General features: G+C 40.3%; 1 protein-coding gene across 1 annotated transcript; it reads right to left on the bottom strand.

Annotated features, from left to right (window-relative positions):
* Positions 1–5,169: 5,169 nt before the first annotated feature.
* Positions 5,170–5,707, bottom strand: SF3B5 (splicing factor 3b subunit 5). The gene has a single exon (XM_071547956.1). It carries the CDS (start codon positions 5,663–5,665, stop codon positions 5,405–5,407), a length of 261 nt encoding a protein of 86 aa, XP_071404057.1. The 5' UTR covers positions 5,666–5,707; the 3' UTR covers positions 5,170–5,404.
* Between the last annotated feature and the right edge of the window lie 19,013 nt (positions 5,708–24,720).

The following is a 24,720-nucleotide window of genomic DNA, read 5'->3' as shown; positions in this document are numbered from 1 at the left end:
TCACTTCACAGTATGACCCACTAAACTCCCCCAGAAACAACCAGATGAAGCTGTGACATACAAGAAGGGAAGTATTATTTTGCATGTGTATAAGCCTGGAACTCTTCAATCATCTTTTCACCTGTCCACCAGGGAGAAGTGGGAGATGTCTGTAAGCAACAATTGGCCTGCTTTCTTGGCTGCCATCCCCTATACTTTGGGACAAGTCACAGGAGTCTGGCAAATTCTCTGCAACACTCTGCTCATCAGTCTGCCAAGGCACTCTTACCCTTCAGCAGGAGACACTTACCCTGAATTACTGCAGTTGGTTCCCTAAAGGGCTAACGCCAAAGACCTGGGAGTTACAGCCAGGGCAATCAGGGTTTGAACTGGTAGGTAGCACTGGAGTTACCTACTTTTGGGCAGCTGTTTGATAGGTTTTTTCCTTGCAGTGCCTCAGGTGATGCAAGGAAAGTGATTCCAAGAAGCAGAAGACCCCATATTTGACACTAAAGGATGTGCAATGAGCGCAAGACCAGCTGGTATGCCCTCACAGTCAATTTACTGCCAGTAACCTGTTCTTGAGTCTCTATCTTCAGTTACAGTTACCTTCATTGCAGGAAAAAAGCACCCCCATAGAGTGATGGCCAGGAACAGGCATTTTACTTTGCATTCACATTCTCCTTATTTTCTTTGTTTAGACAAGGGCTGAAGTTCCCTGCACAGCTTTGCCAAGAAAAATGCTCTGTTCCTGGTTCATGACGTTACCTTTTCTTGGAATGACCTTGGTGAAGGAGGGGGATGAAGATAAGCCTTCACAAAAAGACTTCCAGCTAACTGCCATAAAGGCAGCATGGAGGATGAACCCTCTTCCTCTAATTACTAAGCACTGTGAACCCTGAACTCTGCTGCCCCTTACCTCCTCGTTTCCTAGAAAACACGCATCATGTCCAACAAGTAATGCCTTAAAACAATCCTTGTACATTGCTGACTTCAGCCCACTTTCCTACCAGTGCTGGCAGTCTCACTGGTAGATGTGTTAGGAGTGTTGCTTCAATTAATTTTCAGTGTTTTAAATTTGGCTTTTAACTATCTCACCTGCACCATGCTTCCTGTCTGGGAGCAAAACAGCAGCTCAGAGTGATACCCTTGGAAGGATGAGGCCCAATGCTCTGGAGCTCTCAGCCACAAAACTTTGGTATGAAGTTAATGCAGCTGGAAAGAGACATTCCTGCACATTATTCCATCGGCTTTCCTAGGCATCCTCTTTTCCACTGGACTTCACATACACATCTGTTCTGACTAGACTGCAGGCCTTATTGGGGCTTCTCCCTTGGTTGCAAAGCACCTAGTAGCAGGGTACAAGCCTGCAGAGATGAGAAGCCACCTTAAGGCCTGACCCAGAGAGACACTTGAGTGCTTCAGCTGTCTCTGTGACTCAATGGGATCTCCCTGTAAGATGGCCAAAGCTGCGTAAGATCCCAGTCTGGATGACTAACAGACTGAATGTCCAAGTGCCCAGCTCAGCAGGGCAGTAAATTCTCACCTGCCAAAGCCTCGTAGGGCTACCCTGTGGCCCTGCACTGCCCTCCCAGTCTTGACTTTCTACCAAGACAGTCATCTTATCCTGCTGCTAAGATCCCACAGGCCTGGTGGCTTCCTGCTTGCAGATGGTTCGTATCTTTCCCTTAACGCCTCATCATAAACAAGCAGTCAAAATACTGGGAATAAAATCACAAGTGGAGCACTGGGGGAGCTGCCTGCCAAAGCGCTTGCTCACTCCGGCTTCCCAAGGTCATCCCAGGACAGCTGCAGTTAACTCTGCAGTGCTGACAGAGTTGTATGCAAATAGCTGATTCAGAATCTGTGTCTTGGGAGGAAAGCATTTCAACAAACAATGAAAAGGAAAATACTGCTCTTTAAACAACACTTAGATGAGGACCTGTTGCAGGTCCTTAGCAAAGTCCCAAAGCTCTGGGGCGGATGCAAACCACTTTCCCAACCCATGGAGAAGTGTGTAGAAAACAGCTCACAAATGCAATTGCTTCACTGTGCAGATGTTAGCTAATGTACTGCTATTGAAAGTTAAAAAAGATTAATGTGTTCAGAACTACAGAGCTCTGTGCTCCCATACTGCTCTATTCATCCCTGGTGAACGAAAGGTATAATACATGTTTTGAACCTTAGAACTATCCCTTGAAAAAAGCAAAGTATTTCTGCCTATTGGAAAGTTTGTATAATTTTTTAAGGTATCCACCTATTTTTTGAAAGGAACTTCACAAGATGGCATGTGATTCTGTTTGTGTCTTCAGCTGGATAGCAGCGTCATTTGCTGCCCTCTAGTGTAACAAAAAACAGAAAAATCACTTCTAATGAAAAATAAATATATGAATTGAGTAAACTGCCAAGATTTCTCAATTTATAAAATAATTAGCAAACTTCATTTATGCTGCCTGCTGTAAGAGACAGCCACATCGCCAAAAGAATGGTGACAAACATAATTAAAAATTAAGTTGGTAATGCACTTCTACAGCAATATTTTCTGGATTAAGTATAACTAATTTAGAAGTAAAATAAACCGTATCAGCATGAAGCTCCACACGCTTTTTCTCTAAGATTCAAGCTTGGTTCTTCATCTCTTGAATCATCTATAATTAAAACACCAGAAGCAAACTTTTGTCTTTAACCTGACATCCTCATACTTCTCACCGTATTCATAAATCTTAGATAACATTATTTCAGTGTTCTATTTTTGGATAAATGCTCATTAAATATTATACATATCTAGTATAATTTTGTTAATTAATAACGCATATACGTTCTACTCTGTAAGAATTTATGGTGTTAACCAGCAGAGCAAAAACAGGCGAAACTCCTTCCTACCAAACACAATGCACATCATGATGGAAATAATCTGCTGCTCTCATGCTTCACACTATGTGAAATTAAGCTACAGAAACTCGGGAAAATGAGCTATAGATCACAGCAGGAAGCCCAGTTAAAGCCATACTCCTGGGGTGTAAAAAGAACATAATGCAAATATCAAGCCAATTTATAAAGAAACTGTACCCTTCATCTTTCAATCAAGACAGGTAATTAACTCTGTTCTTAGGAGGCTTCACCCTTTTCAATACTAAAATGCAAAAGCCTTCACTGCCTTTGTCGTTTAAAAAATGCTTTGAGATTTAGGGAAAAAACCATAGTCCAGAAACAAGCTCTTCAGCTCTCCCAGTATTCTTCAAGTTTATCTGGAATTTTAGGAATTGTAACTTTTCTTTGGTTTTCTCTATTTCCTGAGAAAGTGCTCGTAATGTTTCATTACTTAGAACAGACACTCTAAAACCCGCTTCCAACCACACTAAAAACAGAGGTTGTACCTAACTGGAATTCAAGCAAGTGTACCCAGAAAAACCAGCAAGGTCATTCATCACATAACTCTTGACTTGTCCCTGAAGGCTGTTTGGCCTTTATACTGAAGAGTCGGCCTGCAAAGGGGATTAATCTTTACTTATGTGTGTCATATTTGTTGCTCACATTTTAAAATTTATTGGGAATATTCACAGACAGAGAGAATTGTTACTTGGAGAAATCTTTCTTGAAATGTTCTAATTCATGCAGGAGTGATTAAATTGCACGGTTTCTGTTTTTCCTTCCATTTAAGCAATTCAAGTCTTGTCTTCTTAAAATATTGCAAGTTCAGCTTTCAAACCATTACAAAAGCACCCTCTATCCTCACTACAGCTTTTTCAGTTTCCTGGCCCACCACTAAGATTCAGGCCCCTTTACCATCTGTTGCATAGCAACTGCCTGCCAGCACAGGAGTCGACTTACAGAACCAGTCAAGAAATTGATGCTTCTGTTTTTGTTTTCTCTCTGGACAGAGTAGCAAAGTGTAAGGCAAGAGAAACAACAACACGCAGCTTTTGCTGGGGAACTCTCCCATGCCACCCTTTTTCACTAAGCATGCTGCCTATTTGTATAGGGAAAAGGTAAGTAGCTAAGATTTGGTAGTAGAACAGACTTTTAAGAGGAACTGTAATGGGAAACTTGCTTGATTTAGATACAAATTTTGTCTAATTTATGCATTGCATGACCACAAGTGCTTAAACTCAACTAAAGTATGTAAGGACCAGATGCTCTTCAAATTACCTGCAGCAGCTTGCAGGCAAATTGAAAAACAGTTTTCTACAATTCCTGTCATTTATTGGAAACCGAAGTACTTCCCCACCAAACTTCCAGATAAAATTTCTTTAGGACCACTTCACCCATACCCTCATCTTACTATGTGCAATAAAGTTTGGAAAATACCATATTTGAATTCTTCAGAAGATGGATGTACTGACTTGAGATCACTGCTTTCAGAAAAAAATCATTAATAAGCTTGTTTTAATTGAATCAGAAAACACTGATTTTCTTCTCCAATGTTAATAAACAAAAAAAACCCCCAAACCAAACAGACCAAAGTTACTGCACCCACCATTACTATGCTTCATGTCAGAAATTAACTGAGAGCATTTTATTTCTCTAAGCAACATATCTCCCAAGTTTTATTTTGAGGTCTTTCCATCCATTAGAACTCAAAATTTAATTTTAAGTGAACAGAAAGCCTATTATAAGTGACAAGTCAGAATCGACTTAAGTTCAGTATGCAATCTGATCAACGACTGTGTCAAGGCATTTTACTTCAAAATACCAGCAAATTACCCTTTATGTTCTTATTGGATATTAAATGCCCAACCCCATACTAATACCCTTGTTTGGTGTATTGTAGAAAAAAATTCAAGCCCTATATGACTAGAAAGCATTAGTTAAAAAACAAGTAGGTAAGTTGGATCAGAGAGAATCCAGGTTTGAAAAATTCAAACGTACAGGTAAGAGAAAGGTGGACCAAGAAAATGGTGTTTAGAGAAAAGCTGCTTTGGGGAGTTTTAAAGCACTACAGCAACTGACTTATGCTATACCACAACCCACCCCGCACAATAAAGCTAACCACAAATCAAACCCTTTGAGTAGCAACAAGCTTCCTCTCTCACTCCTCAAACAGCAGTTCCGTAAGCAAAGCATCAATCAGCCTGGCCGGGAAAATGCATCTGTCGAGACTTGCACCTCGCCTGGCTGCAACCCTTAACAATACCGAGCACCAGCACCCCTGTTGGAACAAAAACCTCCAACTAGCAGATTACCAAACGAAACATTAGAAATGCCCAGCTTTATTTTTTCCATTTGAGAAACAAATGGGAAGGGTTGTCCAGCCAGAGGAGCGGGGCAGTCCAGAGGCAGGCGCTGCACGAGACTTCTCCCTCACATCCCTCAGTCCTGGGCGGGCACCACGCAGGCGGCGGGGCCGGGAGCACGGAGAATGGAGGATAATGGAGCACGGAGGAGCATGGAGGAACATGGAGCACGGGGCATGGAGCACGGAGCGCTAGGACTCGTCGGGCTTGTCGGCGGGCGGCCCGCAGGGCTGCAGCATCTTCTCCATCAGGTTGAAGCGGACGCGCGCCTTGCTCTCGTTCTCGGCGATAGCGAAGTAGTTGAGCAGGTCGAAGTGGCCCATGTAGGAGCAGTACGAGTCCCGATGCTGGTTCACCAGCCACTCCCACTTGGTGGTGTCGGCGTGCCCGGTGCCGATGTACTTGGACTGCAGGTGCTCGAGCTGGCTGTGAATGGTGTAGCGGTCCGTCATGGCGCTGCGGCCGCGGGCGCGGGATGGCGAGCGGAGGTGACGCGCCCCGACTCCGGCGCTGTTCCTGCCGCGGCGCCCGCCGGGAAGCGCCGGGAAGAGCCTCTCGGGAGCTGTAGTTCCTCCAGGGAGCCGCAGTTTCTTTCCGGGAGCCGCAGTTCCTTCTGGGAGCCGCTGTTCCGCCCCGCCCCAGGGGCGGGCCCTGCACGTACGGTCCCTTCAGTGGTTCTGATGGTGGCTGCAGTTCCAGGCCGGCATCTGCAGCACATCGTGACTTTAAAGCACGTTCTTAGGGATTAAGGACTAGCTCCGGATCGTATATTCCCAGCACGGGTGGGAGGCTGCGCCTCCGGTTAAGCCAAGTGCTTAGCTGATCCTGAGCCCAAAGCCTGGAGCCTGCAGTTAATTTGTAAAGCAAAGATGTGGCTTTGATACTGCTCGATTCACCTGAGAACTCAAGGGGCTTGCACTGTCAAATCCGGCTACAAAAGACCCAGGCAATGGTTCGTGGGGAAGAACAGCAGAAAATCCGTGTTTGCCGGGAGGTGTCAGAAACCAGGGAAGAAAAGCCCCGAGGCTCTCGCTTCAGGGCACAGCTTATCACAGCTCCTGACACTGCCTCTGTAAACTGTGTATGCGTTCGCAAACGCAGATTTGGGCAGGGCTCTCCCCACGTGCCCTTCCAGCCTGCGCAGTGGATGTTTTAGGTGAGGCACAGCGTGCGGAGAACTGGCCCCACCGTTTAAGTCCTGAGGTCCATTTGCCACGGCCATGCGAGCTTGGACAGTGACAGTGAAGTCTTCGGGACTGTCACAGCACCCGGTACTAACCAGGGCTGACCCTGCTGAGCATCCGAGATCTGACGGGATGGGATGGCAGGGAGGCCTTGAACTGCCAGGGGACGGTCCGACTGAGACTCGAACTCACGACCTTGGAATTCGGAGTCCAGAGTGCTCTCCATTACACAAGCGACGAGGGAACTCTGGCTCTGGAGAAAGGAAAAGCTGCCCGAAGAAGTGCCAGAAGGTGCCAAGAGCAGCCCAACACTGCGCTTCGTTAGTTCTTTGCTTGGTTGAAGGGCAACACAGCACTGCCTGTGATAGCTCTCACGCACATGGATAAGGCCTGAAGAGGTGCACAGCACCTGCGGGTCCTCCCAAAATAATAGCTTGGAAAGGTTACTTCTGCTACATGCAGCTGAGGGAAAGTACTACACCTCCCATGCCTGTTCCTTTGTAAAGTGGAGAGCTCAGAGTGACTCTTTCCCAGGCAGACTGTGCAGCTGAGCAGGCTCCAGGGATTTAAGCCAAAATTGAATATTAATGTTGAAAGGGTAGTATTTTATGTGAATGTTAAACTCACAAGCAGATATAAACCCCACAGAAAATATAAATTGCTTTGCCTGTCTTCTTTCGTCAAAGTTGAGCTTGAATTTTATCATTCACCAAAGAAATAGTTTGTCTTTTCCAGCTCTATTCAAGAGCTTACATAACGTTAGGTTTAAAACGCATGTAATGATTCATGTTTTCATATGATAGTAGTGGGTTTAGTTACTTGGTTTAAAATAGGAAAGACACATTGCAAGAAATTCTCCAACAGGACAGTGAGCTATTTCTTCCTGTTCTTTTAAATGCCCTGTAGTTAAAAGAAACCCCCAGAAACTACTGTGAAAACCCAGATGATTCTAAGCCCCTTTTTTAAAAGCAAGCATCTTATAAAACCACAATCACAGAAAGCAATGTAAAACCAATATTTTCAAGTGTCCTTACCCTTTAATATAAAGAACTAAATGAGAACTATAATTTTTATTACTACTTTTAAGAGGATCTGTTGAGTCATTGCTGCCCAGGCTTACTTAACAGGAAGGAGATTACACAGCTGGATACAGCAGTTGCATTCTGTGGTTGATTTCAGAGAGACCAAGAGAGGAAAAACAAACAAACAGAACTCTTTTACAGTTTTCTATGTATGCTAGTATACAGAAAGACAAATAAATACATATTCTCAACATGGCAAAGCTTTAATTTGTTTTTAAATGGTATCTTTTTTATAAAGAGTGGGATGGCATGAAGAATGCTAACTTTTAATGAGTGTTCAGTGCCAACACAGTGACACGTAGGGCTGCTTTCAGAGCTGTTTTGAAGTTATCCTCTTGGAAACTCTAAGCCAGGAGATGTATTGATTAAAATAATCAGTCTTTGGAACACAAAAGATGCCCAGAAGCTTATCCATCTCTTGCAGCTGTTACAGGAGTTTTTAGGAGTAATAGCTGCATTAAACCAAAGAGGTAGTGGAGTTCTAGTTAAAAAACCTCAAAAACAACAACAAAACCTCCCCTAACATAAACAAACAAACAAAAAACAGCACAAACCCCACCAAGCTGAAAGGGAAGTGTAAACCTGAAATTTTCAGCAAGTTTATTAATGGGCCAGATTAAGATGCTGCATTCAGGCATCCAGATCTCTGGGAAAATATACACCAAAACTTCATTCTGGCTTTAATAAAAAACTCTCTAAGAGTACCAGGCAATCTTATAAACACACATACACACAAAAAATAGGCAGCAAAATTACCAGCCAACAGGCAAGGAACAACTATTTACAAGTAATTACCTAACTTCAAGTTTCACTTGAAAAATGCAAAGTTTCATCTGCTATCTTTGAAGAATTACATTAAATTATATTACCTTTTTCTTCATTCTTTCTTCTACACAAAAATAAAATCTATTGTTTGGCCTTGTTTTTCCTGTAAGGTCCATGCAAAATGGATGCCTACACCTGGGCACTTTCATTTCAAGTTTAGGAATACTAAATGAGTGGAGAAAAGGAGAGAGAAAGTGTGTGAATATGAAGGTGTCCACAGATGTACATATATTGAGAGAAAAATATTGCTCAGTGGTAATACGCTTGTGTGATTAGGATCCTGAATAATTTAACATTTTGGGATATTTCAAGGTTTTTGTACTGAATATCTTTAAATATAATTATCAGAATAAACAACAGCCGATGCTTACTTATGGAAATGACATAATTGTGTTGATTTAAGTGCTGAAATTAGCCATTTGGACGGAAACGCTGCATCCCTTCAAGCCAAATTTCACAGGGTGGACACCGGGAGGATGTAATGGACTCCGAAGGCCACTGGATGTCAGAATTGGACCTGCATAAATTATTCTTCCATGAAACCGGAGTATTTGGTTGCTTCTCCAAGAAGAAAACGAGAGCAGAGGGGTCCGCTGGACCAAGAAAGACAGTGTCAGTGGCTGCCTACTGCAAGATATAACCAAATTTTTTAATTCCCTACTGACTCTTTGGAGAGAAGTTTGAAGACATAAATATCCCACAAACAAGGAGATCTGACAATTGTAATAGATAAAACTAAGACACACAGAGAAAGATAATAAAATGGGGAGGTGTGCCTTTTTTTTCCTTGAGAAATTTCTCTATTCTTCACTCTATTTCAGAGGAAAAAAAATGTTTGAGACTGCATTAACCTGGAAAGAATAGTGCTAGAATTAAATAATTATAAGAAACCAGTGTCTTTATGTGGCACATTAACTTTTTTAAGTATGCATTTCTTTAAAAATATGTTGCTTCTGCTATAATAGGGTTTTTAAATCATTATTTGCAGAGGTCATATTACCACTTAGCTATTTTATGGTTCAAAAATTAACTTTCTATAATTGCATGGTCTTCTTTTTTTTTTTTTCCAGATTTCCCATGCCATCACATGCACTGTGAAAGCCTTTTGGTAATGTATGCACTTCTGCAAATGCTGTTACAGCCTATGAACATTAACAGCCTCGGGAAGCCCTTATTTTGGAAGATATTTTTATTGCTTTTATCAAAGATCCTGTGAAAACCTTTTTTTTCCCAATCAAGTCTCTTTCTCTACCTTGTTGTGCATAAACATCCATAATTTCTTTTCCTTGAGGTCAGAATCATGATTCTGCTGCAGGGTAAGAATATGCCTTTCACACTGCAACTGCCCATAGACTTTGGGGTTTCTTCTGAGGCAAAGGAAACACAGGCCATCCAAACATGGTAAAGTTTTAAACTTTTGTCCACTACTAGAAACTGTGTTTTGTTATTGTTTTGATTTTGTAGTGCCTAAATACTCAAACATTTGACAGCTTCTTTTAGGGTTGCATGGCTGATTCTTTGCCAAAGCTCTTGGATCAGAAGAATGTGGAATAAAAAATAGGGAAAGAAACGATACTGTGTATGCTACCATTGAAGGCATACACTTCATGCTGCTCTGTATCAACATATTCAATCATATTGTCTTAAGTCAAACTGCAACTGGAGAAATTCACTGCTGAAAAACTGTCTTGGCCTGACGTTCAGGACCGGCATCATTTAGGATTGGTGACATGCTCAGGCTTTGATTTGTTATAGTGTATCAGAACCTGGGACAGGAGACTGTTATACTGAATTATTTGCAGTTTGTGAGAAGTAAAATGTTGGATTGAAAATCAACTCTTTTTAATGTCAGTTTCAACATTTTTAGGATATTTTTGTTTTGGTTCTGTTGCACCATATGCCATCAAGGTTGTGCATGGAACTTGATTAAAAATCCCTAAACAATTTCTAAAACAATATATTCTGTAGTACAATATCATTGCATGATGGCAGATGGAAAACATAGTGGTCCTGATCAGGAACATAATTGTCTCTGTGTTAGACTCTTGCCTATCAAACTGAATGGACCTGTGACCTGCCCTAACAGTGCATTCCTTGCTTGTAAATGTTACCATAACGTGCTAGTCCTTCTGTATAGGTCTGGAATGTGCCTTAGGTGTGCACAATTTAATTAGCTGAATTTAGATGCCACTGAGAATTTCTTAGCAAAGTGTTGGAGCATCCTGAAAGTAGAGACACAGTAGGGGTCACTAGCACAGCACTTACAGGTGAGACTGAAATAATTAGGTGATCTGAGGAATGTGGTGTGGAGTGAGAAGGTGGAGCACCTCTACCAAGAGCACAGCAGAGGTCTGGGAAGGGCAGCTCTCACTTGCTGTTTACAGGGAAATTCTTTATTCAAAGCCACCACTTTGAAAATAAAATCCCCTACATTAATGTGATTAGTTACCTCTTCAGGCTAAAAATACAGCAAATAATAGCCTACCAGGTGAATTGAAATTGCTTGTGTCTATATACATTTCTGTAATGGGGAAGGTTTATTTTTGTCATGCATTTTAAATAAAAATGAAGTAATAATAGTAAACACAACAAAACTGGGGAAGACAACAGGACTATCTAAGATGCAGCTGCATTCTGCCCATTTTCTTTGGTTACCTTTCCTTCATTCACCCCAGAAAAGCTGCCACAGCTAATATAGCTGTTAATTCTGTTCAATAAGGCATACAAAAGTAGCCATGATGAAAGATAAATCTTTAAATAGGCTCTAGAGAAGATATCAGAAAGGTACACAAACAAATCAGAAGGAGTTGATTTGGCCTTTGAGTAGCTCTGTGTACAATATTACTGTATTCTTTCCATGTGCAGGGAAGAGAAAGGACAGAGGAGGCTTTTTTTAACTCTAACTATTGAAGCTGCTTAATGCAGCTGTTTCCTTTTTTATCTGCCACTTAAGTACTATGTTTTAAAAATACTGATTTATTCAGAATGGTACTTAAAAATGTTCTGTACAAGGAAGCCTATCTGTAACCATCCTTTTCTTCCTCCAGCTTCCCCCCTACACACACATGCACAAGTATTCATCATTTTACCTCCTTCTCTGCGGTAAGCACAGAGGACATTGGTGACATCACCCTTATCTAGACAAAAAAAAAGCTATTATCTGTATTCTGCACAAGGGCAACTCATCTGTTAGCACATAACAAGTCAGTTCATAAAAGTAAAAAATAATAGCAGAAGCATGGAGCCACTGATATCAGTGATTCCTCAACTTGCCTATTTGGTTTGTGTTGTACTAATTCATTATATGAAATTTCAGACTTTGGACTGCTTGTGGAGCAAACAGGAAAGGAGATGGGGGTAGCAGTGGATATTTAGGATATTAGTATCATTACAGATGGAAGAATACAACTGTTGCTTCAATGCATCCCTAGGAAAAGGCACACCTGTGAGCCCCAGTTAACCATAGAGTTAGGGAATCATAGAATCACAGAATGCTTTGGATTGGAAGGGATCTCAAAGATCATTTTGTTCCAACCCTGCTGCTGTGGGCAGGGACACTCTCCAGTAGACCAATTACAAACCCCCTGCTGTGAGTAGGGACACCCTCCACTAGACCAGGTTGTTCAGGGGCCCCATCCAACATGGCCTGGAACACTTCCAGGGATGGGACATCCGTAGCTTCTCTGGGCAACCTGTTCCTGTGCATCACCACGGCTATAATAAACACTTTCCGAGATCAAATCTAAGTCTACCCTTCTTCAGCTTAAGGCCATTCATCCTTGTCCTATCACTACATGCCCTGTGAAAAAGTCCCTCTCCAGTCTTTTTTAAGTTCCTTTTAGTACAGAAAGGCTGCTATAAGGCTGGTATATATACCACTTGTTTCTCAACCTAGGTTGGGAACTTCCTCATTTGAAATAAGAAATGTACATAAGGCTCTTGCATTTACTGTGAAAGCAAAGCTCTCACTGATAAGGTGATGCAATGTGTCTCACTTTCAGCTTTATTGAATATTTCTGTTTATTACTTTTAAGGCAGATAGGACATCATTTTTCACAACACCAAGCACCACAGAAAATTAGTATGTTCAAATCACAACTCTTGGTAACTCAAGATAAGTATCTTCTTGATTGTTGTTTTCATTGTTGGGAATGTCTTATTAAGCTGAAAATTGCTTAATGACCAAATCCTCAGAATAAAAATGTAAACCCAGAGTGTTGAGACTTGGCAAGGAATAAGCCACTGGAAGCAAGGTATTTATAGTCAGGATTGGGCAATGTTAGTAATGTATAATGATAACCATCCCATCTATGCATTTTGGAATGTGATTTGACAACTTGAAAGAGAATTGTTGATTTTGGAAAGCAAAATTTTGCAAGAAGTGCAGCAGAAAAATGTTATCTCTTTTAGATTGTAATATTTCTCCTCACCTCCTCAGAATTATGCAGGCTGAGAAATCTTGAAACCAACCAAAAGCCAAAAAACTACTGAACAAAAAAAAATCATCTGAACCTGGAAAATTTTAAGTAAGATTTTAAGAAGGTGATTTTTTGTTGTTGTTTTTAATTAATATGTATTGTTTACTTCCTTTTTTCTTTTTCTTTTTTTTTTCGAGCTTCTGTATTTCTCTTAGTTTGTATTTGCTTTTCTCCATAAATATTTGAAAGTATTTATTTTTATGATGTTTGAGGGTGCTTAGTTTTAGAAAATTAAAGCTGAAATTTTCACATGCTCAATTGATTGCAGGGAAAGAGGCTTTAAGAAACTCACCAGTCATTGTGAAAACTGTTGGCACTGGGGTTGTGATGTAGAGCCCCAACAGGATGTGCGCAGATCATGTAGGTGACAGAGATGCATCTCTCAGAATAGCTGTTGTGAATCACAGATGATTTGGTATTCACATGCAGCTGTGTGTTGAAACACATTTTTGACATTTTGGAAAAGCCTTCAGTATGAAATGAAAACATTATCCAGCCGTAACTCTCCATTCCCTTTTCCCTATATTTTTCAGCCTTATGTAACTTAACTAGGTGTTCCTTTTGGCTAAGGTGTTTTCCTACAGTGTTTGTACTGCAGTTCACCCAATACGGCCTCATTCACAGTCTCACCGTGGAATGGTTAAATACCAACTATCATGGCTATTTGTGATGTTCCCCTCTGGGCATGGGCATGAAGACATCTGGTTTTGAACAGGACTAATGGGATATATAGTCAGAGAGAGAACTACAGTCTATCCAGTGGGTTCTTCACTTTCAGATCCAAATGCAATCTAGAGGTTCTGTCAGAAGACTTAAGAATTTAGACTAGGGTTAGGTATTTCAAGTGCTAAGTCCATTGGCAGCAGTCATTCATGCTTAGTACCTCAAAAGGATCAAGCCTGAAGGTAAGGAAAGCTTATTGTTGGCACCAGCAAAAAGTCAGCATTCAAGGAACAGGCTGGGGCAAAGATTCCCATGCCAACGTGTGCATGAGCCTTTGACTGCCTGAAACTGTCATGACACCTCCACCCTTGTCACACTCATGTAGGAAGTTATTTGCAAGCCTCTAAAGAAAAGTCGAAGACAATTAAAGAAATTCTTATACCTACATTTGCAATTACAGCAAGTTGCCAGATTATTTTTGTAAGTTAGGGATGAACGCACAACAGTAACAAGAGAAAACACTTTCAGAAAAAACAATCCAATCTCTTTTAATTAAAAGGCCATGAACATTGGTCAGTGTAATTCCATGGCAGTTTTTCTCTCCCCCATTTTATTAATTCCTTGTGTGAGGATAAGCTGAAGTTGATTCTCCTAAAACATGTATTTACTCCATCTCACACAGGTAACTGCACTCAGAATAAAGGCTTCACAATCTTTTCCATACTGTGGCTGCCTACTGAATTTATCACTGTAAAAAGGGCTGCCCTGATTTACTCAGCTGCAGAACTGATTCATCTTGTCAGTGAACAGGCTTGTATAGCTGCTGAGTCACAAACTGGCTTGCATAACTGGAAGGGTAAGACAAGCTTCTCAAGTGAGTCAGTTTGCAATTGGATACTCATCTCATTCCCAAATACACATGCACCTGTATTTTGAGACACCAGGGATAGTTAATTACAGTTTGAATCATTTCAGTGGTACCTATGGAATGTCTTCTGAAATATTCTGCTGTTCAGTTCTCTCTCCCATAACCCCCTGTGATCTGGCCAAGAGTTTCTTCCTTCACATGGGGTGGGAGGAGGGGGAAATCTCTATTTTTCATCACTACTACAGTCACCCTTACTATCTTAACACATTCCCCCCATGGAGCTTAAATGAAAAAAAACCAGGATCAGTACTGTTCACCTTTTTTAAGGGACTATTATTGCCCTATTTAAAGGACTTAGCTATAAGTTATTTTCAGTGATAGTTTTAGAAAAGAAGGTGAATCTTTTATACATGTGTAGACTTCCAGAAAGGTGGCATAGAAATCATAACCAAAAAAATCTTCCTGCAGATGTAGGTATATTATTTTGGCTGTTATTTGCAGATGAAAAAGTTGCCCTTTTAGCTCAGAAGATTTGATGCTCAAGAGGAACTTAAAAGAACTTTGCATAGAGAGTCATTTGCCTGATGCTCTATCAGCCAAAGAAACAGAACTATGTAGATGTGCTTTAAGAAAAAGCTAGGCATAAATCTATAGGAAAAAAATAGCATTGAGGACAGTTATCTACTTTATGGAGGTCATTGTTTCCTTTATAAAACATATTAGAAACTGCAATAGCCTTTCTTTTGAGAACTGTATGGTATCCTACAAGCACTAACTCTTGACAACTGTACTAAAATAGTGTCCTAATCAAACAGACCAGGATATTGACACAGGCAGCAAAGAAATCCCTTGCCAGAAGCCCCACATTGACCTCATGGCAGAGCAGGTTCCTTCCTGGTACCACACTGTGCCCATCGCCCACCTTCAGCTCTCCATGAAGATTTTTCACTGACTCAGCTCAGCACATCACCTGTAGATGAGACTTATGACTGTAATGGTTTGATTTGGGTAAATTAGCCCTTTGGAAAATTCTGTTGTCTGTTAAGATTCTGTTTCCTCCTACGTCCTTGAGCAGAGTCTGAACTGAGCCCACACTCATTCTGATACATTTCTCACCCTTCTCACATTGCATGCCAAGGAGCTTCTCTAAGAGCTGCATTTTAATTTGTACACAGAGACAGTCATATCTTTAACTCCAACAAGTTCAACCACTTCTGTAACAAATCTGAAAATTTCCACTTTCCTACCCAAACGAAAATGAAATCCTGGTTGCCCAGGATGAGCTGGGGAGAGGGGGAGTGACTGAATACATTTACTTCTACCAACATGCTCCATATAAACAACAACTTTTTTGTTGGCCCTGATGATATCTTTTCAGCTGTTTCAATGCTTGAATGCAACCTCCATCTCAGAAATCCCACAGCTATTGGTTATTAGGGAGCTGTCTGAAGAAAAAGGTCAACCTCTTTTTTACAGTTTTCTCCTGAATGTTATTGATGGCTTGTGAAAGGACACCCGTTGGGCTTAGAGAGACCTTTGATAGTAGGGTTTTTTCCGAAGAAAGGTACTGTAATGAAGGTATATTAGTGCAAAATATTTCTTACAGATGTGTGGTACTACTGAGTTCAAATTACTCTGCTTGTATTTGGGTGTGAACCCCTACTTCCCTAAGATCTGGAGCATGAGTTAGGATTTTTTGGATCAGCTCAGACAATAACAAGTCTGGTTGTGATTTGCAGTTGTGTAAGTATCAGTTCTCAGGGCTAGTTTGGGCTTGTTTCTGGGATCTGGGAAGCATTTCATTAAAAATAAATGTTTTAACTGCCACAGGCAGCTACCAGAGCATTTGTATAATTAATTCATTTTGCTTTCTGATTCTTGTCTTCAGGGCATTGGCTAGAGGATAATACACATGCTCTATTCACTCATTTGGACACATGATCCTTATCACTGAATGATAAAATGGTTTGGATTGAAAGGGACCTGAAAGATCATCCAGTTCTAACACCCTTGCCATGGACAGGGACACCAACTACTACACCAGGATGGCTCAAAGCCCCATCCAACTGGGCCTTGAACAGTTCCAGGGATTGGGCATTCACAAATTCTCTGAGCAACCTGCTCCAGTATCTCACAACCCTCACAGTGCAGAATTTATTCATAATATATAATCTAAATCTACGTTGTTTCAGCTTAAAGCCATTCTCCCTTGTCCTATCACTACATGTCCTTATAGAAAGTTTGATTCTCCTCTATGCTAGTAGCAAAATATCCCACTCCCCATCCTCCATGTTACACGTTCTGTATTTTAATATTGTCTTATTTGATGACACGTTCAAACTTGCACTGACTTCATGGAAAGCAGAAGTTGGCAATTAAATTTAACTGGTATAGACTTACTAAGTAGCACATAGTTTTTTCTATGTCATCTGTATAGCATTCAGGCCTAAGAAATTATTTAAGGAAGAAATTAAGTAGAAGGATGGCTGTACAGAGACATAATCCTTTAGAGAAACAAAGTATCTTTAAGAAAAAAGCAGAGACATGAAAAGACATGTAGACTTTTCATTAAAAGAGAGAACTAGCACTCAGGGGATTTGAATGCAACTTCTAGTTAGATCAAGACTTGCTGTACACCTCTAGGCATTTTGACACTTTCTGTGATTTCTTTCCCATCAATAATACATGGGTAGCAATACACCTAGCAGTATTTTAATGTAATTGCTTGCAAATTGGTTTAGAGACCCTGAAGTGGAACATAGTTTATAAAGGTAATGCAATATTGTTATTGTTGTCACATAAGAAACCTAGCTTAGTCCATCAACTTAATTGTCACCAAAGCCACATGTATGGCAGGGTTTCTAACATTACTTGGAAAATTGTCTTGCAATTGAAATGTTGTCCCCCAACAACTGGCATGTCTACCTCCTTTCATCTTCAGGGAATAAGATTCTGAAAATTTTCATGTAGTACAGGTTTGAAGACTGATGGGCATATTACTGGGTGTGTAGGAGAACTTTGGGAGTGCTTGTTTGCATCTAATCAACTTGTCTTATCATTTTTAACATCCTGCAAATACTTGTTAAACTGTTAAACTGCCTGCTACAATTCTTTGACCAAGTCACAGAGTCCAGATATACCTACTAATCCCATATCAGCTTGGCAGTGTACCCTGTCAGGCCACAAGCTGGTGCCAGGTGAGCATGTTTTCTGTCTTGCACTGACAGACAGAGTGTGACAGACAGACACCTGAACGAAAACAGAGTTGTTTTCAAAGACAGCTACAAACAGTTGAACTGCAGATATGTATCATTAGAAATAACAAATCTCGGGAAAATAAACTCAGTAGATCAATAGCCAAGATTAAAATGAAAAGTAGGTGTGTTACTGTGAGAATGTTGACTATGAAGAGCTGGCTTTGCTGTAGCAGCTAATGAGCCTACCTGAGACACTGTTCATGCAGTAACAGGCACTGGATGGTGAGTCTGGCTACTCTTGCACTGTCCTATGTAGGATGTGGGATCTAAGGGCTTTCTATTTAGAGGCATCTTTCAGCACCAAGATCTGGCCTCTATAGCTGTTGATTTTGGACCACATTAGAATCACAGACTAGGAGAGACCCCAGGGAACTATTTTGTCCAATCTCCTGCTCAAAGCAGAGTCCACATTGATTACTGACCAGATATCTCTGGACTTTTTCCAGATGAGTCTCATAAATCTCCAAGAATAAAAACATTCCACATCTTCAGGCAATCTCCTGTTCCAGTGCTTCATTGCCCTCATAATGGTGATTTTCCTTTATATCCTGTTGGAACCTCCCTTATCCCAATTTATTAGCATTGTTTCTTATTCTGTTGCCACACACTTTGGTTGTATCAGTAATTTCCTTTTCACTATGTTAAGGCTGCTGCTAAGTCTCTTAATGTCTTCTCTGGGCTAAACAAGCCTGGTTCCTTCAGCCTCTTCTTACACTTCAACCCTTTAACCATCTTGGTGACTCTGCTGGACTCAGTCAAGTTCATCTACATCCTCCTCATACTGGGAATCCCAAAACTGTTGACTTTGTTACGAAAAGAAAGGAAAGGGAGCAAGAACTCTTCCCATGCCTATAATGTACTGCTGGACCATGTAGCTCTACAGCAATAGGGTTGGTTATTTATCTGTTTACTTTTTCCCAAGAGTAAGCAAAGTGTAAGGAAACAAAGAGAACACTGGTAAGATTCGAAACTTCACATCTGTACATTCTCACTGACCAGAGTAGCCCCACAGATTGACTGTGATTTTGAATTGCAGAGTAGTTACGATTTTCTCTCTGACCCATAAGGGGCTAAATGCTATGTGGAGAATCCAGACAGAGGAAGAGAGAGGAATAAAGCCATATAGATAACAGAATAACCTTAGGAAAACTGTATATTCCAGAATGGCTGGAGACGAAAATTTAAGGAATCTGTCCTCTCAGTGTGTCTTTTGCCTACCCCTCAGCTCCTCCTCTCTGTTTGCTGTAGAGTTTAAAGGACATCAGTTGAGTGGGTGACCTGACCCCCTTGAGAACTGAAAGGGGAGAAAAAGTCCCTGTAAAGAAGGATTATATTAGATGTAATTAATTTAACTGTCACAAAAACTGCAGATGTGGCAAGATTTCAAACATCACTTGGAAAATTTTCTTGCCGTGTCATATAATAGAAAGATTTTTCATCACAAATTGATGTGTCTATCTCCTGTCATCTTCAGGTAGTGAGCATGTGAAATTTGATATGCAGATATTCAGTGTTATTTGGAATGAAATATAGACTCACTTTTCTAGATGTATTCTGAGTACTGATTATTTGTGAACTTTAAACCTATTTGCTTTTGGATACTTCAGTGTATTAACTTTGCTTATCTGTTACTGGATTATTTCATGAAGTTGTCCCTCATTTTAAATTCACACCAAACTGGTACTCACAGCACTGTATATGCTGGAGATTTAACATGAAATGTGAACAGTATTTTAAATTCTTATTTATGTAGGATCTTCTCTTGCATCATTAAATGTTAGTTGGGTTTTCTTTTATTTATCGTGTCGCAAAAATTTATCCTGTAAGAAGGAAGCAGTGTGTAACAACCTTCCTACCAATATGTGTGTAACACTGCCACTGTTGGCTACCAGGTTTGCAGTAAAACCAATGGTTCCAAGCCATGTAGTGTGAGGGTGTGTGGCATTGTTTGCTGTGCTTGTTCTCTGTCTATGAAGTATTTCCCAGGGGTGACTGCCTGCTGACCTTGGCCAAGAAGCAAGGCTTACGTTGTTAGGGATGGTACGAATGCATAGTAGATGACCAATTTTTCCAGAAACAATTTGCTTTCAGTAAAAAAAAAAAAAAAAAAAAAAAAAAAAAAAAAAAAAAAAGGTGTGAATCAACTTCTCAGGATTAAAAGTACAGCTACCAGATTTAACTACAACATTTTAGTATTATATTAATAATAGCTTTTCTGTAATCTCTTAAAAATCTCACTATATCATTATAACTGTTTATTAGCTTAATAAGAAATACACACTTTCAACATGTGGCTTGAGTTTTGGAGAACTGATTTACCCCATCTGAAGCTGTAGTCTTATATTGTAGTGTATTTTAATATTTTGTATTTGTATAAATGTTTAAGCACACTTTGTCACGTGTTAATAAGATTTAGAAAATGAGGCTAAAATAAGGTTTAGGAAATAATCTAATCCATTCCCCATTTCAATTTAAAATCAGCCATATCGGAATTATTCCTTGTAGATATTTATCCAGCTTAAAATAGAGGCACACAACAGAGGACCGCTTACATCAGTGAAGCTGAGAGTACAAGAAAGAAATAAAAATTGAGTATGTATGCACAGTGCAGTCCTCCTTATCTGCCATACTAACACATAACCTACACAAAGATGCAATTTGTAAGAAGTGTATATATATAGCATTACATAAAACCCCCACATTTTCAGAGCAAATAATTCTCCAGATTGACAAATTGGAATAGAGGCTTTGATTTTGGTTCACCTGCTGGGACTTTCCCATCAGTTTGCTCACTCAGTTATGACTGAGCAAATGCAAGGCTAACATCTGATGCTTTCAGAGATCCAGCAGTTAAAGGTTCTGTCTAAAAGTGCCAGTGCCCAGCTCCATCTTAATGGGTGCAAATTAAATTAATTGGAAGCTAACAGTTGCTTCTCATGAAAAGATGACTGTACCCCTTGGCTGCTGCAGAGCCTCTCTCACCTGTTGCTTTTCCCACCCTGCTGTCTCCAAGCACAGAACGAACCAGGCAGAGCTGGAAGCACCTGGGACTCATACAGGACTCCAGCAGATCTGGGCAGGTTTGAGCTTTCTGTGACCAACCAGCAAGGCAGCTGCACCCATCAAAAGCAGGTAGCTTTACAAAAACAGTGCAAGTATTCAGCTGCCCTTCTGCCTTACCCATTTTCATGTATAGATGCTTCATATACCAAGATGCTTCCCAGTAAATGAGAGGAGACGTGCTGCCATGCCATTACTGCACAGCTGTTCAGTGCCCCCAATAGTTCCTGTCTCTTCATTTCTTAACTATGAAGCTTGAAGTGTGGCTGGTAACAGCTACCTCTGAGAATCCTGGAATACTTGCCACAGCCAACTGGCAGGTTTCAAAAATAAAATGTAAGCCTTCACTTTTCTCAGACAAGTTCTGCAAGGTGTTTGACAAATACCTCTCTACTTTGACATGGAACATTAATTTTTAGGGCTTTTTTTTTTCTTTTTCTAGCTGAAACACTGCCCTGTAAGATGCAAATATTAACAGTGACTTTGTTTCATTCCATGGAAAAATATGCTGTTCCTGTGTCCTATACAACTTGCCTAGACACCAACTGCCATGCCATTCACGGAGGACTTCAGGCAGCAATTGGTCATGACTGGGCTGTGAAATGTATTGTTCCCTGGCTGTGTATTTCCACATGATTCTTCCCTCACCTTCAGCTAAACAAAAAGCTTTTCTTTTTCTTCTTGGATCTGTAACACATCACTCGTGCTACCCTTGGGAAGGTCTACCACAATGCATTTAGATCTAGCCACAAAACCACCTGAAAGGTTTCCACTTTAGCAGCATGCCTTCAGAGGAAGGTAGTCCACATGGTACAGGAACACCCTGTGCAGTTTGGGCAGGCTCCCCATCACTTTCTGGATGTTATATTGCTTGTTGAAAAACACTGTTATCATTAATAAGGTGATCCATCAACATGGCTATGTAAAATTTATGTTCATGCAATTCTAGGATAGAATTGTTCTATTTCATCAAAACTTGGTGGGTGTTAGAAAACAATACCTTTTCTCTGAATGACTAATTTGAAAAAGATGCTTCATAAAGCTATGGCAATATTCCCATTTTCCAAATGCTCTCTTTTTATTTATTATTCACTTCAGTCTTCAGGCTTTTAACATCTGGAAAAAAAAACCCCAAAACCTTTTTATTACTCCCTTCACACCTAATATACAGCCTGGTCATTTTCTGCTCAGAGAATAGTGATGAGGGAAAAACAGGGCATGTACTTTTTTTGGCCATATGAACTTCCTCCTAGAATCTGCTGTTTCTGGTCCTATGTTCAAATCTGAGTGCCTGCTATGTGTCTTCCTTCCTTGGCTTTTTGAACACTTGATTTTTACAAAGATGCCCTTGCCTCTGCTTTGCCAGGTTGCAAAGTGCTCCCCATTGTGCAGAAGTCAACTGATCTTAATCTATGCACATGAAATGTGCAGAAGAGATACCTCACTTCTGTCTCATAGCAGGAGTTAGAACACACATCTCTACCAAATAAAAGAAATGGCGTTAGGTAATACTTCTCATTAGGCCAGCTGATGTGACAGAATCCTTGTCATGCTATACCTATGGGCTGTACTCTTGCATTCAGAAGATGTGACAACAGGCAGAAAAATCCAGGGGCTTACTTGATGATCAACCAAGCCTTCAGCTCCCAGAAGTCAGTATTGTTCCACTGGCTCCAGTTAAGTATGCTCATTTACATCCATCATGTGGATGTAATTTTGAACTTGTTAAGTTGTTGGTTACTAGCTCAATAAAACATGCTGGCATCTGCCATCATCTCTGGAGTCAACAGAAGTCTCAGGGCTATTTCCCATATGGCATTTAATACAGATGTAACTAGATTGGCAGTAATTTATGAACCTTCCAAGTCATGCATGGGTGCCAAGTTGTGGATCACAAGGAATTCAGGGGCATTACAGCCAGGGCTGGCCTCACATGCCTTTCAGGCATAATTGGAGAAGAATGTTAAATCCTTTCCTAAATAAGCAAGAGGGCCCTGGCACAGGGCATCTTCTGACTCCACAGGAATTACATCTGTACTGCTTTCAGCACTTCATCCTTTTCTAACAATCTTCTTCCTTCTTAATGAAGGAGAGAAAAGGAAAGCAAAAAGAAAAACATCTGCAGGGCTCGATACTTAGAGCACTATGTTAGCCCTATATCTCTAGCTCCATAGGCTTCAACAGAGAATTAAGATGGATTTTAGCCAGCTGTGGACACCTGGCTTTGGAATTCTTTTCAGTAGTCTATTCCTCATGCAGCCAAGGAGGATCTCTTTACATCAGCAGCATTGAGTGATGAAGCTGTTCTGTAACATGAGTAGCTTTTGTAAGAGACTACAAGGAAATGTGGAAACATGAAAAGTCAGAACTGGAGTGTTTGGTGGACCTTACTCAAGCTGGAAGTACTGCAGCTGAAGACTAGTTTCTCAGGTAAATGAATATAGTGAAAGAATGTCCTAGCATCAGTCTTTTAGTGTCTCCCATCACTCACCTTGGGAATAGATAAATCATGTTATGTCAGAATGTCTTACTGATCCATGAGGTTAAAAGGAATAAAGTTATTTGTTCAGGACCATGAATCATTACTTTCTTTGAATCGGTGTGAGCTAGATTACATCAGAACTGATTCTAGCTTAGAAAAACATACATGAATTTTACACGTGCTTGAGAAGTGGCTCTGGGATACAGAACTGAACTGGTAGCAATTTGCTCTGTGTTCAGCTAAAGGTTTCACAAGTGTCAGGTATTATAGATTGAAACTATTGTAACTCCATACTTGAAACTAACACAGATATTATGGGCACAAACTCTTTTGAACAGATAGGTAAGCCCCAGACAAACAGGGGCCATATGTCACCTGTACATACAGGTAAGGCACCTTACAAAACTGCTCTTCCCAAAAATTGATATTCCCCAGAACTTCTGGGTACCCTGAGATGTTGGTAAGTGGTAGCAGAGAAATCTACATGCCCGTGTAATCACTAACTTCTTGGACTTTGGAAGAAATTCAGTCAGGCTGTTCCATTACTATCCTGGTTGGCAATGTTATTAAAAAGCATCAGGCACCAGAGGAGACAGATGATAGATCTCTCCAATACAGTCCCTCTGCTCTGTGTGTTGTGCTTGAAATACTACACATCCTCAAGGTATTTTAACATACATGAAACTTCAATTTGTTTATATATTACTTTTCACTACACATTTATGAGCACTGAAAATAATTATGACTTTCCTCTTTTTAGAGATGAGGAAATTGGAAGCAAAATGTGGCTCATTCAAAACAAACACTTGAGACCTAGGTCAGGATTAGAAGTCTTTAAGGAAAAAACCCAACAGCTCTTCAGGGGAAAAAAAAAGAACTAGGAGAAAGGCTTACTGTCTCCAGATGTATTGTAATGTTGAAGTTGTTCAAACTCCTTTAAAAAAATTATTGTCATCTCTACCAATGAATTCTGCCTTTATCTATGTAAATTGAGTATTTCTTTTCAGTAGTAAATGATAAAGTTTCATTAAATGTGTCTCTTATATGAGACAGCACAAAGGAAAAAAATTACTATGTTGCTTTTGTGGCTTTGTAGGTTAATGCTGCACAGGACTCATGGGAGGGTAAAAATGCCAAGACTGAAAATTCCTTTTCTCTTTTTTTGGAAAATCACTTTTTTCTGTCTAATCATTTTCATTATCATTCTGCACTGTTCATCTTATTTCAGAAGTAATTGAAATGAGCACAATAATCCAAAACAAGTGTCTTTTGTACGTATGATGACACAACAACCTTTTCATATGACTCATCTGGTTTTGTTTCTCATAACACCATGCAAATGGGCACCCTTGGTAGGATCTAGCAACCTAATATGCTCAAGCACTTCAGGATCCTTGTGAGAAGTGACTTTTTTTAAGCTTAATTAACCAGCTGTCTCAGAGTTTTTCAACCTTCTTTAACCTCTCCTAATCTAGGTGGCAACATTTAGAGAAATAATATTTTTCTCTCACCTTCCATTCCTTTCTTAGAAGGTTAGTATTTTAACAATATTGCTACCTTGCCTGCTACTCAGCTACTGAAATTTGAACTGAAGTGTCTGCCAAGCAG

The sequence above is a fragment of the Pithys albifrons genome, chromosome 2, assembly GCF_047495875.1.
Source record: "Pithys albifrons albifrons isolate INPA30051 chromosome 2, PitAlb_v1, whole genome shotgun sequence".
Taxonomy (NCBI): Eukaryota; Metazoa; Chordata; class Aves; order Passeriformes; family Thamnophilidae; genus Pithys; species Pithys albifrons.
The sequence above is the reverse complement of the archived record's forward strand: the minus strand, read 5'-3'. Positions and strand labels throughout refer to the sequence as shown.